Source organism: Cucumis melo, chromosome 4 (assembly GCF_025177605.1).
Source record: "Cucumis melo cultivar AY chromosome 4, USDA_Cmelo_AY_1.0, whole genome shotgun sequence".
NCBI lineage: Eukaryota > Viridiplantae > Streptophyta > Magnoliopsida > Cucurbitales > Cucurbitaceae > Cucumis > Cucumis melo.
In genome coordinates this window covers 1,617,079-1,637,195 of record NC_066860.1, presented here as the reverse complement: position 1 = coordinate 1,637,195, position 20,117 = coordinate 1,617,079, and the positions used below count along the sequence as shown (strand labels likewise).

Here is a 20,117-nt window from a genome sequence, read left to right as displayed (position 1 = left end):
AGAGGGTAAGATAAGGGTAAAATCGTGAAGTTGAAGTTTGTTTTGTAAATGGAATATTATTATGGTTTCGATTTGTGAATTAATAAAGGAAGAAAAGGAGAGAAAAGGAAATGAATATTTAGTAATTTGGCATCTCAATTTTTATATAAATTAAGCATCTTATTATTATTAATTTATATTACAAAATTGAGAATATATATAGCTCAACTATTTATCCTATTGTTTTGTTATATATATATATATAATAACAACGTTTAAGATTGATGAGATTGAAACTTATAGATTAATAGGAAAGTTAATTTTGTGTCATTAGCTTTGATGTTTTGTTAATTGGGTAAATTAAAAAAAAAAAAAAAAAAGGTACGTAATTCAATAATTGTAAAAAGTAAAGTTGGAGTTTGTAAATTAAAAGTAAGAAGAAGGGTTAGGAGTGTCGTAATTAGATTAAATACATATGGCTCTATGATCTAATGAAATGGTTGACTCCAAATTTACCCTAATCTTCCTCTCAAATATTCAAATTGAAACACATTAAATAATCAATCAATCAATCAACAACAACAATAATAATAATAATAATAATAAATATTATTATACCAAGAAAAGAAATTTAAAAGTTTGGCACACACTTTACACGTACGAGAGGTTCTCATCAAAGATTCTCAATACCATGGCCGAAACAAATTAAAGTAGGGTGGTAAAGCTTCTCTGATCATCTCGCCTCCCCTTCTCCATTTCCCCTTTCATGGGATGGATGATGGAATTTCCGAAAATTAAAACCACCATAAATTGTGTTGGAAACCTGGGGCGAGGGGGATTATTATTTTGCCCTAAGCATGCACGTACGTAGAAGGAAACTAGTTATTACCCTACCTTCTGTTCTAGCTAGAGTCTGCTTTCTTCTTTCTTTCGCCCATTTGTGTCCAAGATTCCCCCACTGCTGCATCCCCCCTCGTGGGAATCATTAATCAAATCAAAGAAGAATAATTGGGAGTATGATTTCATCCTTTATGTACTTAATTAATCAAGCCTTGGGAGTGAAAGAGCTGATTTATCAGGCTGCAGCAACGACATCAATCACTGGGCCGGACATAAGCTTTTATTAAAGCCGGTGAACTTCTGGTAGAGAGTACAAACTTCAAGATAAGCATAACGTTGAAAAGTGCAGCAGCAGGTCGAGAACACTCACTTCCCCACGAGTGAAGGTTCCTATATTGTCAATATTTCTCAAAATAATTTTGCTATATTTTGTATATGTTTGCGACCCTTTTTACTATATTTATAAATATTTGGATAGGATTGTGTTTAAAATATTATTAATAATATGGGAAGGGGTGTAATTATTTGAAAAATAGTGGAGAAAAGATGTGGCAAAGGACATGGGAGTGTGCGTAGGCACGACACATGTTTTGTGTATAATAATATATACCCATTATATACATTATTATTATTCTTTTACTTTTCTTTTCTTTTCTTTTTTCTTTTTAAATAAAGGAAAATAAAATAGTTAATCACTTTTTTTTTTCTAATGATGAATTAAATAGGATTAAGATTCTTCCCAAATAAAACTATAGTTTGAATATTAATTATGTCTATTTAACAGTTTTTGACTATAGACCCCATGCATGCATGTAACACAATCTATACATATATCTATCTCCTAACATATTAATTCAACTAAAGTTTTATTTAATAAATGCGTCACATCTTTTCCTATCTACAAATAATTTAGGAATAGCATCTTAATTATTAGTTATTAACTTATATTAAATAATTAGAGTATATTTACACGGAAGCATTACACAAAATTTGAAATTTTCTATTTTGTTTTATTTTGGTCTCTAAAAAAAATTATTTTCGTATAGGTCATTAGGGACCAAAATAAAATTTAAACCTTACAAATATAGTAAACCCTATCGAAATCTCTCTAATTTTCATTTAAGTTTTTTATAACAATTTCCCTACGTATATGTTTGTTAATTATTAGTAGTAGTATAGAATAACAATTTCCCTACGTATAGTAATCGTTAAGACATATTTATGTGAATTGAATTATATTAAATAAAGAATATAATTTTTTTAAAATTTTCTAATTCCTTTTCTTGAAAGAAAAAAATATATAGATTTTTGTTAATATCACTGTTGAATTTTGAACCTTTTTTGGAAAGTGAATTTGAAAATTTGAACGATAAGAAATAATGTAATGTTCTTAATTAAGATTCTATTTAGGGTATTTTAATCGTATTGAAAACATCTAATACTCTTTATCTATTAGGGAGTGACTGAGAAGGGCTATATTTCAAATATTTAAAAACTTTGGTGATCATTTATATAAATATTCAAACTTAGCCATTTTTAATATTTATTTTTTTCGTTCGTAATTCTAAATTTATATTATGGTCTATTATTGACAAACCGTTACGATAACACTCTATCGGTATTAGACCTTAATTAGATGTATCGTTGTCGAGGATTCTATAACCAAATAAAAGCACTCTAACGTTGACTTAAATTTATCGATGATATACTATTGTCTTGTCGTATATCATATTGAGATTTTAAGTTTTTCATTCCTTACAAATATCGTCATAAATTATATTCTATCAATGATAAAATACCATATATTAATAAATTTAAAGTTTTCTTTACAATAGAATTATAATAATTGTAATTAAAAAATAATTGTCATTTTATCGCACTTTGACTTCTTTCTACCTATCTATTGTGTCATAGGAAAACATAAAGCGTGTATGGATAAATAGACTTTAATAAACTACGTAGACACATTTTAATTGAATATTTAGTACTTATAAATATCTATCGTTAATGTAAAAACACGTAAGTCTGTTGTCTATGAGTGATATACCCAATTACATGAAGAAAAAAAAAGACAAAGTATATATATATTTTATTAGTTTTAATCTCTATATTAAAACTATTCATTTTATATTTTTAAGATTTTAATAAAATAGCAAAAATCTAGTCTCTAGAAAGAAAAAAAAAACAATTTACCATTTTCTATATTAAAAAAATATATTTTAGCAATGTTTATCCAATTCATAAAATTAAATAATTTTTTAGGGGCACTTGGGCATAAATTAAATTATTGGAAGGTATATGAAACATGACCATAATCTCTTCTTCACTCTTTTGCCCCTTTTATCTATTTATAAAATATTATTTAATTAAATTCTTGCTTATCCAAAAAATCATTTTATCAAAACTTTTTCTTCCTAATTATTAATATTTCTCAACTCATATTTTCCTAATAATTTGCTTCACATCCCCATCACTTTCTTTATTTTCTTGAGGAAAGGTACAACATAGTATATATATATATATATCTTTGTTTAATATTCTCCATTTTTGTTGAAAACATTTTTCACCTTTATTATATATATATATACATATACTACCTTTCATATAATCATCTAGAAAAAAAGATGGTTAGAGAAATTATGAAAATCGATACTTTATATTACATATTTTTTAAAATTTTCATAATTTTATATTGAAACTAATCGTGTTTTCAACTATACAGTGAAAAAGAAAAGTTCGTTTTTATTTTCTACTGAATTCTTTGTTTAAAATAATTTTAGGATTACGAACCAAATAGAGATCGTTGTTGATCGTGATACGATTAAAATTATTTTTTTTGCTTTTTAGTTAAATATATAAAAACATGATCATTGTCCATAATAATTACTATAAATTTCTTAAGCAGTAAGAATAATGTGTTGTAGATTACAAAGCAAAGAACTTAATTAAGAGAATTAATAATCATTTTAATTAATTAATTAATCTTTCTCTCTAAGGGTTTGTTCAAAAAACATATATAAATTAAATGTAATAAAAATATTCCAAATTTCATGGCAGAATCAGTGGGAGTCTTAGAGAAGGAAAATAAAAAAGAGAGATTTACAAATATTATTCTTTGTAAACAAGTCGGCTTTAAAGGTCGGTCGGTGCTTTTCATAAAGTTATATATATATATAAGTTCAAAATCTACCTTTATTTAATAACCATTCAAATATATGTAGGTTAACTTATGATACATATTCTTCAATTTAATCATAACTATATATATACACATCATGATTTTCGATATACTTTTTATTCATGCATTCATTTTTCTTATAATTAATTACAAGTACTTATTTAGGTTAGTTTATACGTAACTCGACTAATCTCACGAGTTAATTAGTTTGAGGGGACTTGTTCAACTTGATGCTTTATGTTATATTATAAAGTGTCATAATGAATTTATCTTTTGACCCCCTTTAGTTCCAAGTTCAAGTCTCGTTATTTGCAATTTTGAGTTTTGAGAAAACCGATAAGATATTAAATCTTAGAGAAACGTGATTACAATGAATTGAACTTATGACCTCTTAAGTCTTTTATCAACTTTATACTTTCGGTTTTTTGTTTTTTGTTGTTTCTTTTGTGATTTTCTCGTGAGTTTGATTCTCATATTTACTTCTAAAATCTAAACACAATTTTTTTTTGTTCATAAGTTTAAATAACTCAAAAGAAATATTAAGAGAATTAAGAAAGAATGAAAATTTTTCAAAATTAAGAAAACATGATTGGGAATTTAACTCACATACTCAAACTTCAAAATACCCATTCAAAGAAGGAATTCCATGTAATCTAATCATCATATGGAATCTTCTGACCAAATTAACCCATTAAAACAAAACATTGAAAAACAAGTGAAAGAAATAATAATAATAATAATGAAAATTGATGATATATATATATATATATAAAATATATATAGAATGGAATTGGGAGGAGAAAAAGTGAAATAATTAGAAATGGATGGAGGAAAATAAAAATGTCTTTTCAAATGTGGGGACTCCTCATTTGATCAAATACCTAAAATTGAAGGGGGTTTTTAGCAAATCCAAAAGAACAAACATATCCACCATTGATGGTGCAGCACATTTTATATATCTCTCTCATAAATAATACTCAAACTCTTCCACTACACACACTCAATTCTCAACCAACAACCTCTATATAATATATATATATATATATATATATATATATATATATATATATATATATATATATATATATATATATATATATATATATATATATATATATATATAAGCTCTTTTATTTATTTATTTATTTATTTATTGTTTGATCCTCCAAAAAAAAATAGTCTTACTTTATTTTCCATTTTAGCTAATTATTACTAATGTGTGTACGTTATTTATTTTCAAATATATAATTCAACACATATAAGTGCTTCACAATTCAAAACTACTATATTATATTTTTAAACATATAGATTCTACATTAATGTTATTAAGAGCCATTATTTATTATATTGGTTTAAATATTTAACACGTCTATGAAAATTAAAAGAAAAAGTAGTTCTCATTTATTCTTTCAATATCTCTTCTTAATATCTCTTCTTACTTAATAGAATTCCCTTGTTTGACTTGGATTCTACTTTAATTTTTTTTTCTTCTCTCTAACCCAAACTTTATTCAAATAAAATAAATTCACAAAGGAACCTTTTTGCTTCCTATATTTATCATATATACTTCTCCTCTCCCCCTTCACTTTCCACATAAAATCCATCATTTTCTCTATACCAACAAATAAACAAAGAAACAAAGAAAGAAAACCCCTCCAAAATGGCTGCTGCACATCAGTTCCCTAAGACCTCCATGTACCTTGATCAAAACCCCGAAGCCGCCCTCAAGAACTTCGACGACGATGGTCGAGAGAAACGAACGGGTAAGTTGAGCTTAGTTTGTTAGTTTGGAATAATTAATTAATGTCTTATCTACTAAACTAATATATATATATATATATATGTGTGTGTATAATGAAGGGACATGGGTGACGGCGAGTGCGCATATAATAACAGCAGTGATAGGGTCGGGGGTTCTATCGTTGGCGTGGGCGATAGCGCAGCTCGGTTGGGTGGCTGGACCGGCTGTGTTGGTGGCCTTCTCTATGATTACATATTTAACAGCAACTCTTTTGGCTGACTGTTATAGATCTCCAGATCCTGTTACTGGGAAAAGAAACTACACTTATATGGATGTTGTCAAGGCTCACTTGGGTAATTATATTGTTATTAACCAACCCTTTTGTTTAGTTAAAATTTAAGGAAGTTTTGTTGGGTTTTAATTACTTGATCATGGTATATACTGCAGGAGGTAACAATGTTAAATTTTGTGGGTTGGCTCAATATGGTAATCTGGTTGGTGTTAGCATTGGTTACACAATTACTGCCTCCATTAGCATGGTGTAAGTCTTCTCTCTTGACATAACTTTGAGAAATATTTGGGTTCATCTAGACTCAATTTTTTTTTTATTTATTGTTATATGGTTTAGTCAAAGTTATGTAAAAAGAGAAAAAAAGAATATGTTACATGAAGATCTAATTTATGGGTTTCTTTTCGTTATATGACACTGTTATATATGTGCTGTAAAGATACGTACAACTCATAATGCACACGTTTAATTGTTTTTTTTCATAATCTTTTTTACCATTTGACTAATGCAAAAAACTACCCTTTGTTGTTTGTATATATATTAATTTATGGCTGCTTTTTTGGGAAAAAGGAAGAAGAAAAAAAATCTCTCCTTTCGGAGATTTATTATTCTAAACTCACTTTATTATTTTTGTTTTTCTCTTTTTCATACTCTTTTTTGTTTTTTATTTCTCGTATACCGAAAGTCAAACTACTTAGCTTTAAATTGGTATTAAAGATTTGTTGGGTTTTGTTTCAAATATTAATTCTCATTTCTGACTTTTCTTTTTCCTTTTTTTTTTTTTTTTTTTTTGGTTTGCTTTTTCCAATTATTCTATTTTCATGTTTTATTTAACTAATTAGAATGTTAATTTGTATTATATTTCTTTAAAAATTGTTATAAATGTTTGTGATCGTGTTCTAATACATCTTTTTATTAGAGTGTTTTTTTAACTTAAACGAGAAAAATTTAGAAACTAAATTTATGTTTATTTATTATAGATGGAAAGTTTTGTTGAAATAACTGAGTTTTTTTAATATGAAAACAGAGCAGTGAAAAGATCGAACTGTTTTCACAAATATGGACATGACGCGGATTGCAACCCTTCCCAATATCCGTTCATGATAATATATGCCGCCATACAACTTATACTTAGCCAAATCCCTAACTTCCACAAGCTCTCGTTTCTCTCTATTATTGCCGCGGTCATGTCTTTCGCGTATGCTGCCATCGGCGTCGGACTTTCCATTGCAAGAGTTGTAGGTATATATGCATGCATATATATCATGTTGAATATTGTTGGTCACGTTATATCGTCTTTTTTAAATTAACTTTTGTGTTGTATATTTTGACGAATATTGAAGGTGATGGACATGCACGGACGACTTTGACGGGTGCGACGATTGGTGTTGATGTCACGGGACAAGAGAAGATCTTTAAGGCATTCCAAGCTCTTGGAGATATTGCCTTTGCTTATTCGTACTCGATGGTTCTAGTGGAAATACAGGTACTTTCTATATATCAATCTAATCAGATTCCTAGCCTACTTCAATAAAAGTACTTCCATTTGCTATCAGCAAGAATCTTTACTACCAATAAATATATGTATATAAATTTACCTCTAAACAAAGATTTAATTACTATACACTTATTAAAAAACTTAATTACACAATTAGAGGAGGAACTTCCAGAGAGCACAAAATTGAAAGTTTAAATTTATATCTAAACCCTTTTTAAATATATAGTACACAAACATCAAATTTGAAGGATTAGACTTGTAACTGACCAAAAAAAAAAATCACCTTCTATATATATATATATATATATATTGTATTTCTCAATGTTGATGGTGAATATTGCATCTTCATGTCATTTTCTCATTGCTCCTTTGATTTATCTTTATTATTACTTTTTTCCCTTTAACTTCCACTTTTTAAAAAAGATTAATTTACAAAGGAAAAAAGAGACCCTTTGTTTAGTTAAAATAAGATAAAGATTTGAAACTTCAACCATAATCTAAAGAAAGTTTTATACAATAGAAAAAAAAGGGAAAAAGACAGATTCTCCTTTTGAATGGGAAGAAAAAGGAAAATAGCACCAAAAAGAGTGAACAAAAATGAAAGAAAGAAAAGGAACAATATAGTTGTGGGGACAATTAATGTTGAATTGAAAAATCAAAGAATAATGTCTAAAAAAACATCAAACAGTGCACAAACAATAACAAATGACAACTCTCTCTTTTTCTTCTTCCTCAGAAGAAGAAAACAATAACAATAAAAGTCCAAAAAACTTGAACAGTAAAGGCTTAGAGCAACGTCAAAGAGTTGTTCAGTGATTATCACTGGTTCACCTTCACTGTGATATCGACTTTACATCTTTTTAATGCAATTATGGAACGTTAAACTTAATTTGAGGTTATTGTATCTTTTAAAATAACATCTTTATAACTATATTTTTAGAAAAACTGTCAAAGTTTGTTTTATTCACTTCTAACCCTTTTGAAAACAAGCGAAGATGTTTTTCTTTTTTCAAGAACAAAATTAATGTTTTTTTAGTCACGGGACCTATAGGTTGACGGTGGACATAGCAATCCATTAAATTATTTGGTATTAAAATATATGTATAGGCTCAAATAATGACATGACATAGGTTTGAAATTTAGTTAATAAATAGTGTATGTTAGTGACTCCGACAGTGGTGTAGCCCATAATTTATGGGCACTCACTTACCGACAAAACTAAGTTTTTTTTAGTTTTGAACTAACTTTTTAGGTTTCTTATCATTTGTGTTTTTCTTATTATAGTTTTCGAGAAGATAGAAGATAATACTTAGACGGATGTCATACGTTATATATTTTTGTGCATCTCTTTTTATCAATCACATTAAAATAATTTCTCTTTTCATCAATCACATTTAAAAATAGAGACAAGTGATGCTTGAGATGCAATACAATTCATTCTAAATACACTTTGTATTTCTGTTGATAAAAAAATTATTGATTTATCATGAGAAAAATTACTTCGAGTATATGTTGTTCTTTTGAAAAGAACCTTTGAGAGAAAAAAAGTTAAAAGAATGTTGTTTTTCCAACAAGAATGAAAATAAAAAGCTACTGAGGGGCATTGCTGTGTGTATGGTAGTGAAGGTGGAAGAACATAAAAGAAAAAGGGAGAAGGCTGAAAAGTTAGATGCTATTGCTCTCTATTTCATTTTTATTTTCGAAAGGACGAATAACATTTTCATCATTAGATTCTTTGAGTTGAAACTGCTCGTATTTGGACTTTTAAAGTTTTGAACTTAGTTTTAAATTAGTTTTTAGATTTCAAAATGGTTATAATTTTATGTTTGAAGTTCGAGCTTTATTTTAGTTTATTCACTTTTAACTTTGAAATTTTTTTGCTCACTGTTCACGTTTGTTAATTAATTGATTTTTTAATTTGATGTAAATAATGATGAGACTTAATTAATTATAATTATTTTAAATTAATGAATAGGAATAAAGTTAAAACCAAACTCAAAACAACCCAATAAAAACTAGATCCTAAATATCAAAAATCAAACATAGATATAAATTAGTAAACTAATGATAAGTGTCAATGATTGAAAGGTAAAATAGCAAATATGGATAAAGATTGCATTTGATAGAATTAGGGTTTGATTTGGATTCCTTATGGGCCACAGTAAGAAATATTGTGAGGACCATATTCATTGTTCTGTAAAGACCATCTTCACCACTCACAAAAATGGCTTTGATTCATCACAAAGTTTTGTTTGGATTCGATTCTGACGGTCCAACCAACTTCTTGCTGTGGAACCCTACATAACCCAATCTTTAAACTTTCATTCAATACTTCCAATTCCCACCATTAAAACCTCCAGCTTTCCTCCTTATATAAACACTGAGCAAACTGACAGATGTTTACAATTTTGATGATGTTCCAACTCTCGTCTCTTTGTATCATTGGTGGGTAGGGTTGTCCCCCATCCCACCATGGCTTCCTGTCCTTTTCTTCATTTTTCAAACCTCCACACGTTCATTCACAAAAATACTCTAATTGGATATACTAATGTAAGTAAACACATCAGCTCGTGGACTAATCTATTGAAAATTACAGGACACGTTGAGATCAAACCCAGCAGAAAACAAAGCAATGAAGAAGGCAAGTTTCGTAGGCATCACAACCACTAGTCTTTTTTACATACTATGTGGTTGTGTTGGATATGCAGCATTCGGAAACGATGCACCTGGAAATTTCCTTACTGGTTTCGGCTTCTACGAGCCCTTTTGGCTCATTGACTTTGCTAATGTCTGCATTGTTGTCCACCTAGTTGGTGCTTACCAGGTAAAACCACTCAACCACAATTCTCAATTATACGACGGGCTTTTTTGTTTAACAACCAAATTCAGGGGGTCCCACTCGTAAAACAAGAAAACCCTGTTGCAAACGATTATGGAAATGTATATCATATGTAGGGATTTCGATGCACCATCGATTAATCAACGATGGCATCGAAATTAACTACATTTTATACATTTTTGAACTCCGACATGAATGCCATTTAGGCTTGGCTTAATCTTGCTACACCAATCAGCTTACGTTCTAAGTTTTCAAAATGAATACTATAACATGCAGGTCTTCTGCCAACCATTTTATGGGTTTGTGGAAAAATGGTGCAACAAAAAGTGGCCAGAAAGCACATTCATAACAACAGAGCACGTCATCAACTTACCTTTCAATGGAGAGTATCAGCTCAACTACTTCAGATTGATTTGGAGGACTGTATATGTTATATTGACGGCTGTGGTAGCTATGATATTCCCATTCTTCAATGATTTTCTTGGATTGATTGGGGCAGCTTCATTTTGGCCATTGACTGTATACTTCCCCGTAGAGATGTACATAGCAAGGACTAAACTGCCAAGATTCTCTTCCACCTGGATCTGGTTGAAGACATTGAGCTGGGCCTGCTTGGTCATTTCACTCATCGCTGCTGCTGGATCCATTCAGGGCTTGGCCCAAGATGTCAAGACATACAAACCCTTCAAAAGTTAGATTTGATTAGTAGAAAACTCTAGTATAATCTTAAAAACACCATCTGCAAGTAAATTATTGTGTCGAGTGAGTTTGCATTTATAAGTACTACTGAAATTTCAACAATGTTAGCACAGACTCAACATCATGAAAGATATGTGTTAAATCAATATCCTTGTGCAGCTACCATTCTGATCCCCTTGAATACACTTATATTTCTTTCTTTCTTTCTTTCTTTCTTTCTTGTTTGGGGAACGCCTAAGTACATTTTTTGGAGTCGAGGAATCAGGATTTTCAAATGCTCACAAGTATCACAAAAAATATGGCCATCATTAGGCTGTGTTTACATATATAGAGGTGAAAATTGTCACAAGGCCGTAAACATCAGATATAATAGACTGCAGCTCCTGAGAGTATCAAATTTTCCAGATTATGGAAAAACTAACTGCCCCAAGGTGTATCAGCTGTTAATACTCGTCTGTGCAACATCCTTTCTCCAAAACAATCGGCCCAGAGATAAGAAAGTAGTCATCATATACCTACAATCAGAAATAGATTTCTACTAAGGCCAAAGGAAACACAACTTGCAAGTACATTGCCCTCGAGTTTAACAATATTTAGATAGCCGAATAAACTATATAGTTACCTGAAAATAAAAAATTAACTTGACTCGGTCTCACTGATTACAAAAGCTTGAATAAGACTTTGAGCAGCATGGGTCTGCTCGGGCGTTCCAGAAATTATAATCATAGTTTCGACTTCTCCCTGCTTTGGCTCGGTAATTGTAATTTTTGCATCAGAAATCTACAAGACAAATGTGTCCTGTAAGATTGCTGTGGCTATGAAATAAATATCCAAGTTTCAATAGATTGCTAATTGGAGGGCTCCTTTCATTCTTTTCATATTAACATGACAAAATGTTTCAAATAGATTACCAACTGGAACTTCATTTTTAAATGACCGCTTCTATATTCCACACTCATCTCTGTTAGAATCACTTCAAGGCAATAATTCCATGTATAAAAAAAAAACTTAGAAAAGGCAACTAAAGCATACATGATATCCATCCCTGAAAGGATGGGTTCATTTTCAAGATCCAAAAACATTAAAAAGAAAAAATTGATGAAGTCACACTCGGCAAATAACTGATCTAGGGCACTTTTCCTTTTTTCTTTTCTTTTCTTTTGTTTTCTTTTCTCCTACTCTTTGTTTCCTATATTGATAGAAAAAATTCCCATTTCTCAAAATAATTCTGCAAGTAAATATGTAATATTCACAAAGCTTTTTGTTTCTTTCTTTTCTTTTTTCCCTTTAGATCTTAACTACAGTAATGAATGTTCATACCTGACGAATCTGTTTCAAACATTCCCCATTTTCTCCACAAATAACAGGGACAATGTTTCGTGGAACAACTACTTCAACAGTGGTGCTCGTTATAATAGCTGGACTATTTCCTCTGCATAATAAAATAAAATTAAACAATGATCTTCACAAGTGAGAAAAATTAATTAAAGTGGAGAAAAGAATAACAAACCCTCCAAATCCAGCAATTCTTCTATGATGGCCTCCTGCAAAATCTGACAAGCCAACACCACCTTCAACTAATCCCTGAAATACAATTTAGAGGAGAGTCTAAGATTATCTACTTTAGAGAGCCACCTTATCAAAACAAACAAACAAAAAAATCAGAAAGCCGCATTCTTTACTTTGGATGATTTGTGAAGGAACTGTTGTGTAACTTATATTTACAAGTATAAACCAAGAATACAAAGTACAGTTAATAATATACCGAAACAATCAGAAACGTAAAAGGAGACTTCTAAAAAATAATCACCGATATAAACACCCAAAACTAATTAAAGACCAAAGTTAAATACCTGAGAGCTCCATGGTTTTCTATCAGATAACAGAGGAGCACCTGGCCTATGAAGAAAAGGAGGTCGATCATCCCGCAAATCACTGAGTGAAGGAATGCCACTAAGAGCATCAAACTTGTGAAATGAGGGGCCTAAACTTGAATAGATTCCTGGAGGCGATAATTCTCTCCTTCCAAAATATGAAGGAAATGAAGGAAGTCTATCTATGAATGCAGGATTCGAATGACTATTAACTGATGGAAAAGCATCACGGAAAAAATGATGCCTCAACCGAGTAGTAATCTGAAACATGGCATCTTGAACGGTTTCAGGCTCTCCATTTATCTGTCAGTAAAGTGACATGTAACTACATCAGTAATATTTAAAGTCAGATGCAACAAAAACCAGATTATGAAGGACGGTCCAAATACCACACCTAAAATAAATGGAAACTATTTAGTATGAATCTGCAATGATTTAATCCTTATCAAATTTATATCATCCTCTTACTATTAGTATGATATGTGAAACTGGCGAACAAACCTGAACCACTTCTTCATCCTCTCCAGCACACTTTGGAATCTGCTCCTTTCCTAAAATACGAATATATGCACCCGTCGACTTTCTCATTTCAGCTATGATGGAGCCACCTTTCCCAAGAAGACAACCAATTTGATTGGAGGAAACAAGAAACCTAGCTACCAAGTTCTGCTCCTTGCTGTCTGCTGCAGCCTTGACAATCCTGGCCTGAACGCGAAAAACAGCATCTTGCACTGGTGATATTCTGTCATCTGGATGCTACAAAGTTCAATCGGTCTCAGAACATTAATGAAAAACAAGGTAGTAACAGGCTTGATGAACGGTTGGTAAAACAAAAAGCTTATCATTTGAATACTCAATGAACTATTACCCTACCGCAGGACCAGCTACAAGTATAATGCGGTCTTCTGAGTCCGAGGCACCGTCAACAACATTGATGTCACAGCCCGTGTCTTGCTGAAGAGTCTTGACTATTGCTCCTCCTTTCCCAATCACATTTCCAACTCTCTCAGTTGGGCATAATAACCGGTAACTTAAAATTTCATGAGAAGGTTTGCTTCGACCAGGAATGCAGGCTTCATACTGTTTGGGAGCAAGAGAAGGTGCACTGGAATGAAAATTCCCAACATCACGAGGCACAGAGTAAGGGCCTCCATGCGTATTAATGGAACTACCCCGAGGAGATTCATGAGCCCTAGAGAGAGACTGTCCAGAAGAACGTGATGACTGTGCAGCATTGCTTGAGGAGACAGGATCTTTATCATTGGGTGGATTTTCAATTAGCTGCTGAAAAACAAGTTCAAGAGCTTTCTTCACCACATCAATTCCTCCACTAATCTGCATCCGTAGCATCAAAATAGAAATGTAAATAAAAATAAGGCACAAGAAATTGAACAAATCTTTGTGTTAGGTGTTGCCCAAGAAATCCAAGACACAGAATTATGGACCTTATAATAACCAAGGCATGTCACCTCCTTAAACCACTGTTTCTCTCCAATGACAGACAATATGTGATCAATAATTTAACAGTTTCCTATGTCCAAACTATGGTTGTGGAAGGACCAAAAGTCAGACAATAGTATTCCAAAAAATGCTTTAGTTATTGTTCCTTTTCAGGTCATCATTTTCTTGTTACATGCTAGGGGCGTGTATGAGGGATAAAATTAAGATGCACAATGAGTAGATAGTATTCTCTAAAAAAATCGTGCCATTGGATCTAATGACTATTCAACTAACAATATGAGTTGCAGCTGCCAATTTTAACTACCAGAAATGTATAGACTAAGTTACAGAAAAGAGTTATCTCTTAATCAAACTAATTACCAAACTAGTGTTAGTAAGCAAAAAATATTAACAGAAGCAAAGGAAATTCACAGTAGATCCCTTGTTAATAAAGCCAAATAACCACTTGATACTGCAAAAACTTTGTCCACGTACCTAAATTTCAGAAAATGAGTTGAATAGAACTAAAATGATGCAGAATCTTTCCAAAAAAGGAAGTAATTCCATAGATGATATGAAATTCCAAGCAATACTTATAAATAACATAAAAGGAGGGTAAGTTCAAAATAAGGGGAAAGGGTTAGAAAAGATTTTCTTACAAACTATCAATTTATAAATTTTACAATTGTGATACACACAATAATCATCCTCTCCAAAGTTACCTGGACTAGCTCATCATTGGTCGCCACAAATGGAGGAAGTTTATCCCTGGGAAGAATTCTAATTTGCGCTCCACTATCAGATGACATTTGTTTGACTACACTGCCACCCTTTCCCAATAGGCACCCAACTTGACTAGAAAGAACAAGCAATCTTAAGACAAATGTTGGCAGCTTATCACCTTCAACATCTGTCCCATCTGCCTCCGGTTCTTCATCAAAGATCTTCTCAGAAACAAGAAAGAGGGCTTTTCGCAACTGCGAATGAGTAACCTCCTTCTGTTTAGCATCTTCCACCGGAGGAGAATCTTTATCTTCCTTCTTTTTCAACTTGGCAATATCACCATCATTCTCCTCGACTACAGAATTCTTGTTGTCTTCCTTACTCTTCTTTTCCGGGTTCACTTCAGTTTCTTGATTAGAGCCTCCAATTACTGCAATTCTCTCATCACATCCAGGGATAGTGTCCTCTACTCTGATTTCTACACCTGTTTCTTCACGAATTTTAGATAAACCATCCCCATCTCTGCCTACAAGGCTGTCGATTCTGGAAACAGGAAAGAGGACACGAAAAACAGCATAACCAGGAGACAATTTGAAGGGTTGATTTCGCCGCGAACGAGAACTCGATGACTTTTGCCACTTTCCTTTCCCATTAGACTTGACAGAGCTTCGATCACGTGATCTCTTTGAGGGAGTCAATGGAGCAGACATTCTTGATACTAACCCGGAAAAAACTGTTCCAAATTAATAAACCGATTACAACTTTGAAGCGTCCTGTGCTAGAAAACGAGCAAGAACACAGACCCCAATTGCATGTAAAAAACACATTTATCAAAATGAGAAAAATCGACACCAAAGAAACAAAAAAACAACAATAACCTATGGCCAAAAAAAAGGAGAAAACGTATGGCTAAGCTTCTGTTAGGAGGCAAGGGAATGCGAAAACACACACAAACACACATAATATCCTCTTCCCTCCGTCGTAACGAATTAAAAATACACAGTTTCGGTGAACGATTGATGTTTGAATCTTCCATCATAGCAAAGTCTAAAATGTAGAGAGCCGGCTTAAGCAAGATAATGAAAAGCTTGAAGAAGAGTAAGAATGTGGAGTACTAAAAGAACTTACAGTTATGAGATTCTAGGTGGAGGGCTGCCACCTTCAATGGAAATTCCGGCGAAATGCTGTCATGTGTTTAAGCTCCGAGGAGTGCAAAAGGGTTGCGAAATCCCTAAACCACAGGTTTTTGAGTTTTGATACCTGACCGGGTCGAGTCGGGTTATTAAAATAACCCGACTTTCCATATGATGCCACGTCGCATCTTTGACCATATGCTCCAGCCCGAGTGTGCGCTGTCGGTAATTCGACCCGACCCTGATATGAAAAGCGGGTACCCGTTTCTTTTCTTGCCCTTTTTTTTTTTTACTTTTACTTTAAAATGTATATTTTGGGTTTAGGTTTGTGAATTATTTAATTAAAAACACATATTATTTATTTAAGTTTAGATTTCCTTCTTTGAATTAAACTCTTGTTTGTAACGATTGAAATCATTTTTTCTTTGAGCTATCATGTATTGGCAATACTTTTGTATAGTTACACTAATTTGTTCAAACTATTGATCCATAAGTCGACAATGGATTCAAAACCTCCATACATTTCTCTCTATATTTCAAGTCTCAATTGTTGTTGATAAAGAATTGCATGTAATGTGATTCAAAACCTCCATACATTTCTCTCTATATTTCAAGTCTCAATTGTTGTCGATAAAGAATTGCATGTAATGTGATCCAAACCTTTTAATTCTTTTTAACGTCTTGTCGCTCTTTGGCTTTTTTTAAATTGAGCTTAGACCGGTTTTTAGATTTTGTCATATAGGTTTTTATTAATATTCTAAAGATAATTCAAAGTAGGTTTGATTTGAATTTTTAAACGGTTGATAGAATGTAGACAGTGGAGGAATAAAATTGGGAGTAGTAATAATGTGAAACGGAATGATTAGCAAACATATCATAGATTTCAAAGTGTGGTTTTTATTTGTCAAATGCTTGAAGGATTTAAGAAATGTGACTCGTGTTTACAAGAATGGGCAATTTGCATAGTCCAATTACGGATAATCGTTCTAAATGATGATCAAAACTATATGTCTAATGGAAACACTAAAACGAATTCGCACAACGAATAACCAACGGTTCTAAATTTCATCGAATTGTTTTCATGAGTTCTATGGATTGATTCATTGCTTGAGTATAGTTAGATAGATTTTCTATTGATAAATTTGATTCTTCTTTTTTTTTTTTTTCTTAAATGCAGAAAGAACTCCTAGGGTTCTACTCCGGAGCAAGAAGCAACAACATCCAATTCTTGATTCAAACAAATCAATCGAGATGCAATTCGTTAAAGAAAACAGTTTCCAGATACCATAGTTAACAAAAATAGAGATTGAAAAACCACACAATTGCCTCAACAAAAGTTCAATCAAAACGTCGATGATACAGATGATAATACAGGAAAAACAAAAGAAAAGAGGAATTACTAGTGTTACTCGCTAGTAAGCGGTGCTTGAGCAGATGAAGAAGTCGAGACTATCTCGACATTTTCATCGCCGGAGACGGATGAAATCAAGGTCCAGTCTGGTGGAAGAGGCGGCAGAGGAGGGTACACAGTCGGCTTACGCCGAATGTCCCATGGCTGAGATTTCTTTGGCCTTGTTTTCATGTGATGTGCTGTCGCCTTCTTGTTTGGCCTCGACGAACATTCAATCAGCAAATTTCCGCCGGAGCATGGAGCTGCTTTGCTTGCAGATGAGTTCAACAATGGCGGAACCGAAATCTTACAGCCCAAAAATGTGGAAATCGACATTGTTCCTTCAGAGCGAGAGCGTCAGAAAGGCAAATACAAACCTATCAAATGGGATTACATTCGTTATCTTCGTTTTTCTTTTTTTTCTCATTTGAGAATAATATCAAAAGTAGTTGGACTTTATTGGGCCATTTCCCTTAGTTAGGCCCATGGGCTTTGTGTTGTTAACCATCCCATCCATGATATTGAAAAAATAATTATTTTCAAATACGGCGAAAATAAATCAAAACTGTAATTATAATTAGATAGTAATTTTTTGATTAATTATAAAGTATGTAGCAATGATTTTAAAAAATTATAAATATAACAAAGTCTATCGATGATATATTTCTATCATTGATAGACTCTTATGGTTTATCAGTGATAGACAGCATTTGCTACATGGTCTATCAGTGACATACTCCTATTATTAATAGATTTTGACAGCTTTTGCTATTTTTATAATTTTTTTAAAATGTTGCAATATACTTTATTATTTTAAATATAATTGTTATATTTGCAACTATCCCTAAATCAAAATATATGAATTTGACGTAAAAGATAAACTAAAATATATACAATATGTAGCAAAATTTTGGATTCTATCAATAATAGATATCGATAGGCTTCTATTACTGTCTATCAATATGACTGATAGGAAACAATGTCTATCAATATTTATCATTGATAGAACCTGAAATTTTGCTATATATTGTAAATATTTTGTCAGATTTGTCATTTTTTACTATTCCCCTATGCAAAAATATAATTATAGTTTATTTACAGTAAATTATTATCTATGTTTATGTGTATTATAATGAACTACTCTAATAGATCAATATATACTACTATTATGTTTATGTGTATTATGATATACACGAATAATAATAATCTGTATTAATCTACTGTGGTCTATATTTATAAGTGATTTTAGAAGTTTTGTCAATCAAAATTATTTTTTAAAAAAATATGTTTTTTTTTTATATAAACATTAGTGAGATTTGTTAAAGAATGGATCAGAAGTTGATGTTAAAGTCGCAAATAATTTTTTGATACGTAAAAAGGTTTAGTATTAAAAAGACAGAAGTTTTGGGAGTTTAATCGTAACATAACCTAAGATTAGTTTGTTCGATAATTTTGGAAAAAGTCATATGGCCTACAATTTAAAATGTCAAATTGTTCCACTAGGCTCATCAACTTGACACATGGATGTAGTCTTTTTGTGGAAGATTCTTGGTATTGTCACTACAATGCTCAACACTTGAGCAACACTCTCATAAATATAGATTCTCTCGTTTATTTCAAGTATAACTTTCAATATACCCTTTGTCTTAAAAGGTTCGAAGTTCGGATCTTTAGTCTCGTAAGTGTCATATGAAAAAAAGAATAATCATATAGCGTTTGAACTATTTACGACTCAATTATCATTTAATATGGGTTAGTGGTCAATAATTTATAGTTTTGATTGTTCTCTCGTTACAATTGTCAATAATTTATAGTTTTGATCGTTCTCTCGTTACATTGGCTTTGTTTGTATGTTAATATTTAAACTTCAAGGAAAAATATTCTAGGTCGTTTTAAGTTTTTTGCCAGGTTATCTAATTGGTTCTTACGTTTATTACTTCTAAGTCTTCGATCCTATTACATAAATATATATATATATATATATATATATATATATATATATATATATATATATATATATATATATATAACAATAATGCACCTTCTTTATTCTATTTAATATGAGAAATCATTTTAGTTTTATTTTTAGATCCATGTCTTGTTCATCACCTAATCAAGTTTTTTCTTCTTCCTATAAATCTTGTATTAAATTATGGGTAATTATAATGAGTAGCTATTTTATGAATAATAATTAAAAATATAACAATATTTTTTAAAAGTTGCAAATATATCAAAGACTATAACAGATTTTGCTATATTTACAATATTTTTAAAATGTTACTATATACTTAATTATTTTGAATCTAATAGCTAAATTTGCAACTGTCCCTTTAAATTATTTATTTGAAATGAAATTACAGAATATTTTCGAAAAAAAAAAAACAATGAGAATCACAAACGTTTATATTTTGGGCCGATCTTTTATTTAAGACATGCATTTTGAATTTGACTAAATTTTAGTATAAGTTTCGAAAGGTTAGAATCTTATGAAATT

The 20,117-nt window shown here is 31.2% G+C and overlaps 3 protein-coding genes across 3 annotated transcripts; 1 reads left to right on the top strand and 2 right to left on the bottom strand.

The window, feature by feature from the left end:
* Nucleotides 1-5,468: 5,468 nt before the first annotated feature.
* LOC103503623 (amino acid permease 6) lies at nt 5,469-11,209 on the top strand. The gene is made up of 7 exons (XM_051083554.1): nt 5,469-5,760; nt 5,858-6,091; nt 6,186-6,279; nt 7,055-7,269; nt 7,371-7,513; nt 10,122-10,349; nt 10,641-11,209. The coding sequence occupies exons 1-7, from the start codon at nt 5,658-5,660 to the stop codon at nt 11,058-11,060; spliced, it is 1,437 nt and encodes a 478-aa protein (XP_050939511.1). The 5' UTR covers nt 5,469-5,657; the 3' UTR covers nt 11,061-11,209.
* On the bottom strand, nt 11,105-16,389 carry LOC103503624 (KH domain-containing protein HEN4-like). Its single transcript, XM_008467877.3, has 9 exons — nt 16,229-16,389; nt 15,100-15,833; nt 13,811-14,272; nt 13,439-13,693; nt 12,917-13,240; nt 12,574-12,647; nt 12,384-12,495; nt 11,686-11,843; nt 11,105-11,578 (listed from the first exon to the last, which is right to left on the bottom strand). The coding sequence occupies exons 2-8, from the start codon at nt 15,808-15,810 to the stop codon at nt 11,700-11,702; spliced, it is 2,082 nt and encodes a 693-aa protein (XP_008466099.2). The 5' UTR covers nt 15,811-15,833; nt 16,229-16,389; the 3' UTR covers nt 11,105-11,578; nt 11,686-11,699.
* A 1,249-nt stretch (nt 16,390-17,638) lies between these two features.
* LOC103503622 (50S ribosomal protein 6, chloroplastic) lies at nt 17,639-17,959 on the bottom strand. Its single transcript, XM_008467875.3, has one exon. The coding sequence runs from the start codon at nt 17,957-17,959 to the stop codon at nt 17,639-17,641; it is 321 nt and encodes a 106-aa protein (XP_008466097.2).
* Between the last annotated feature and the right edge of the window lie 2,158 nt (nt 17,960-20,117).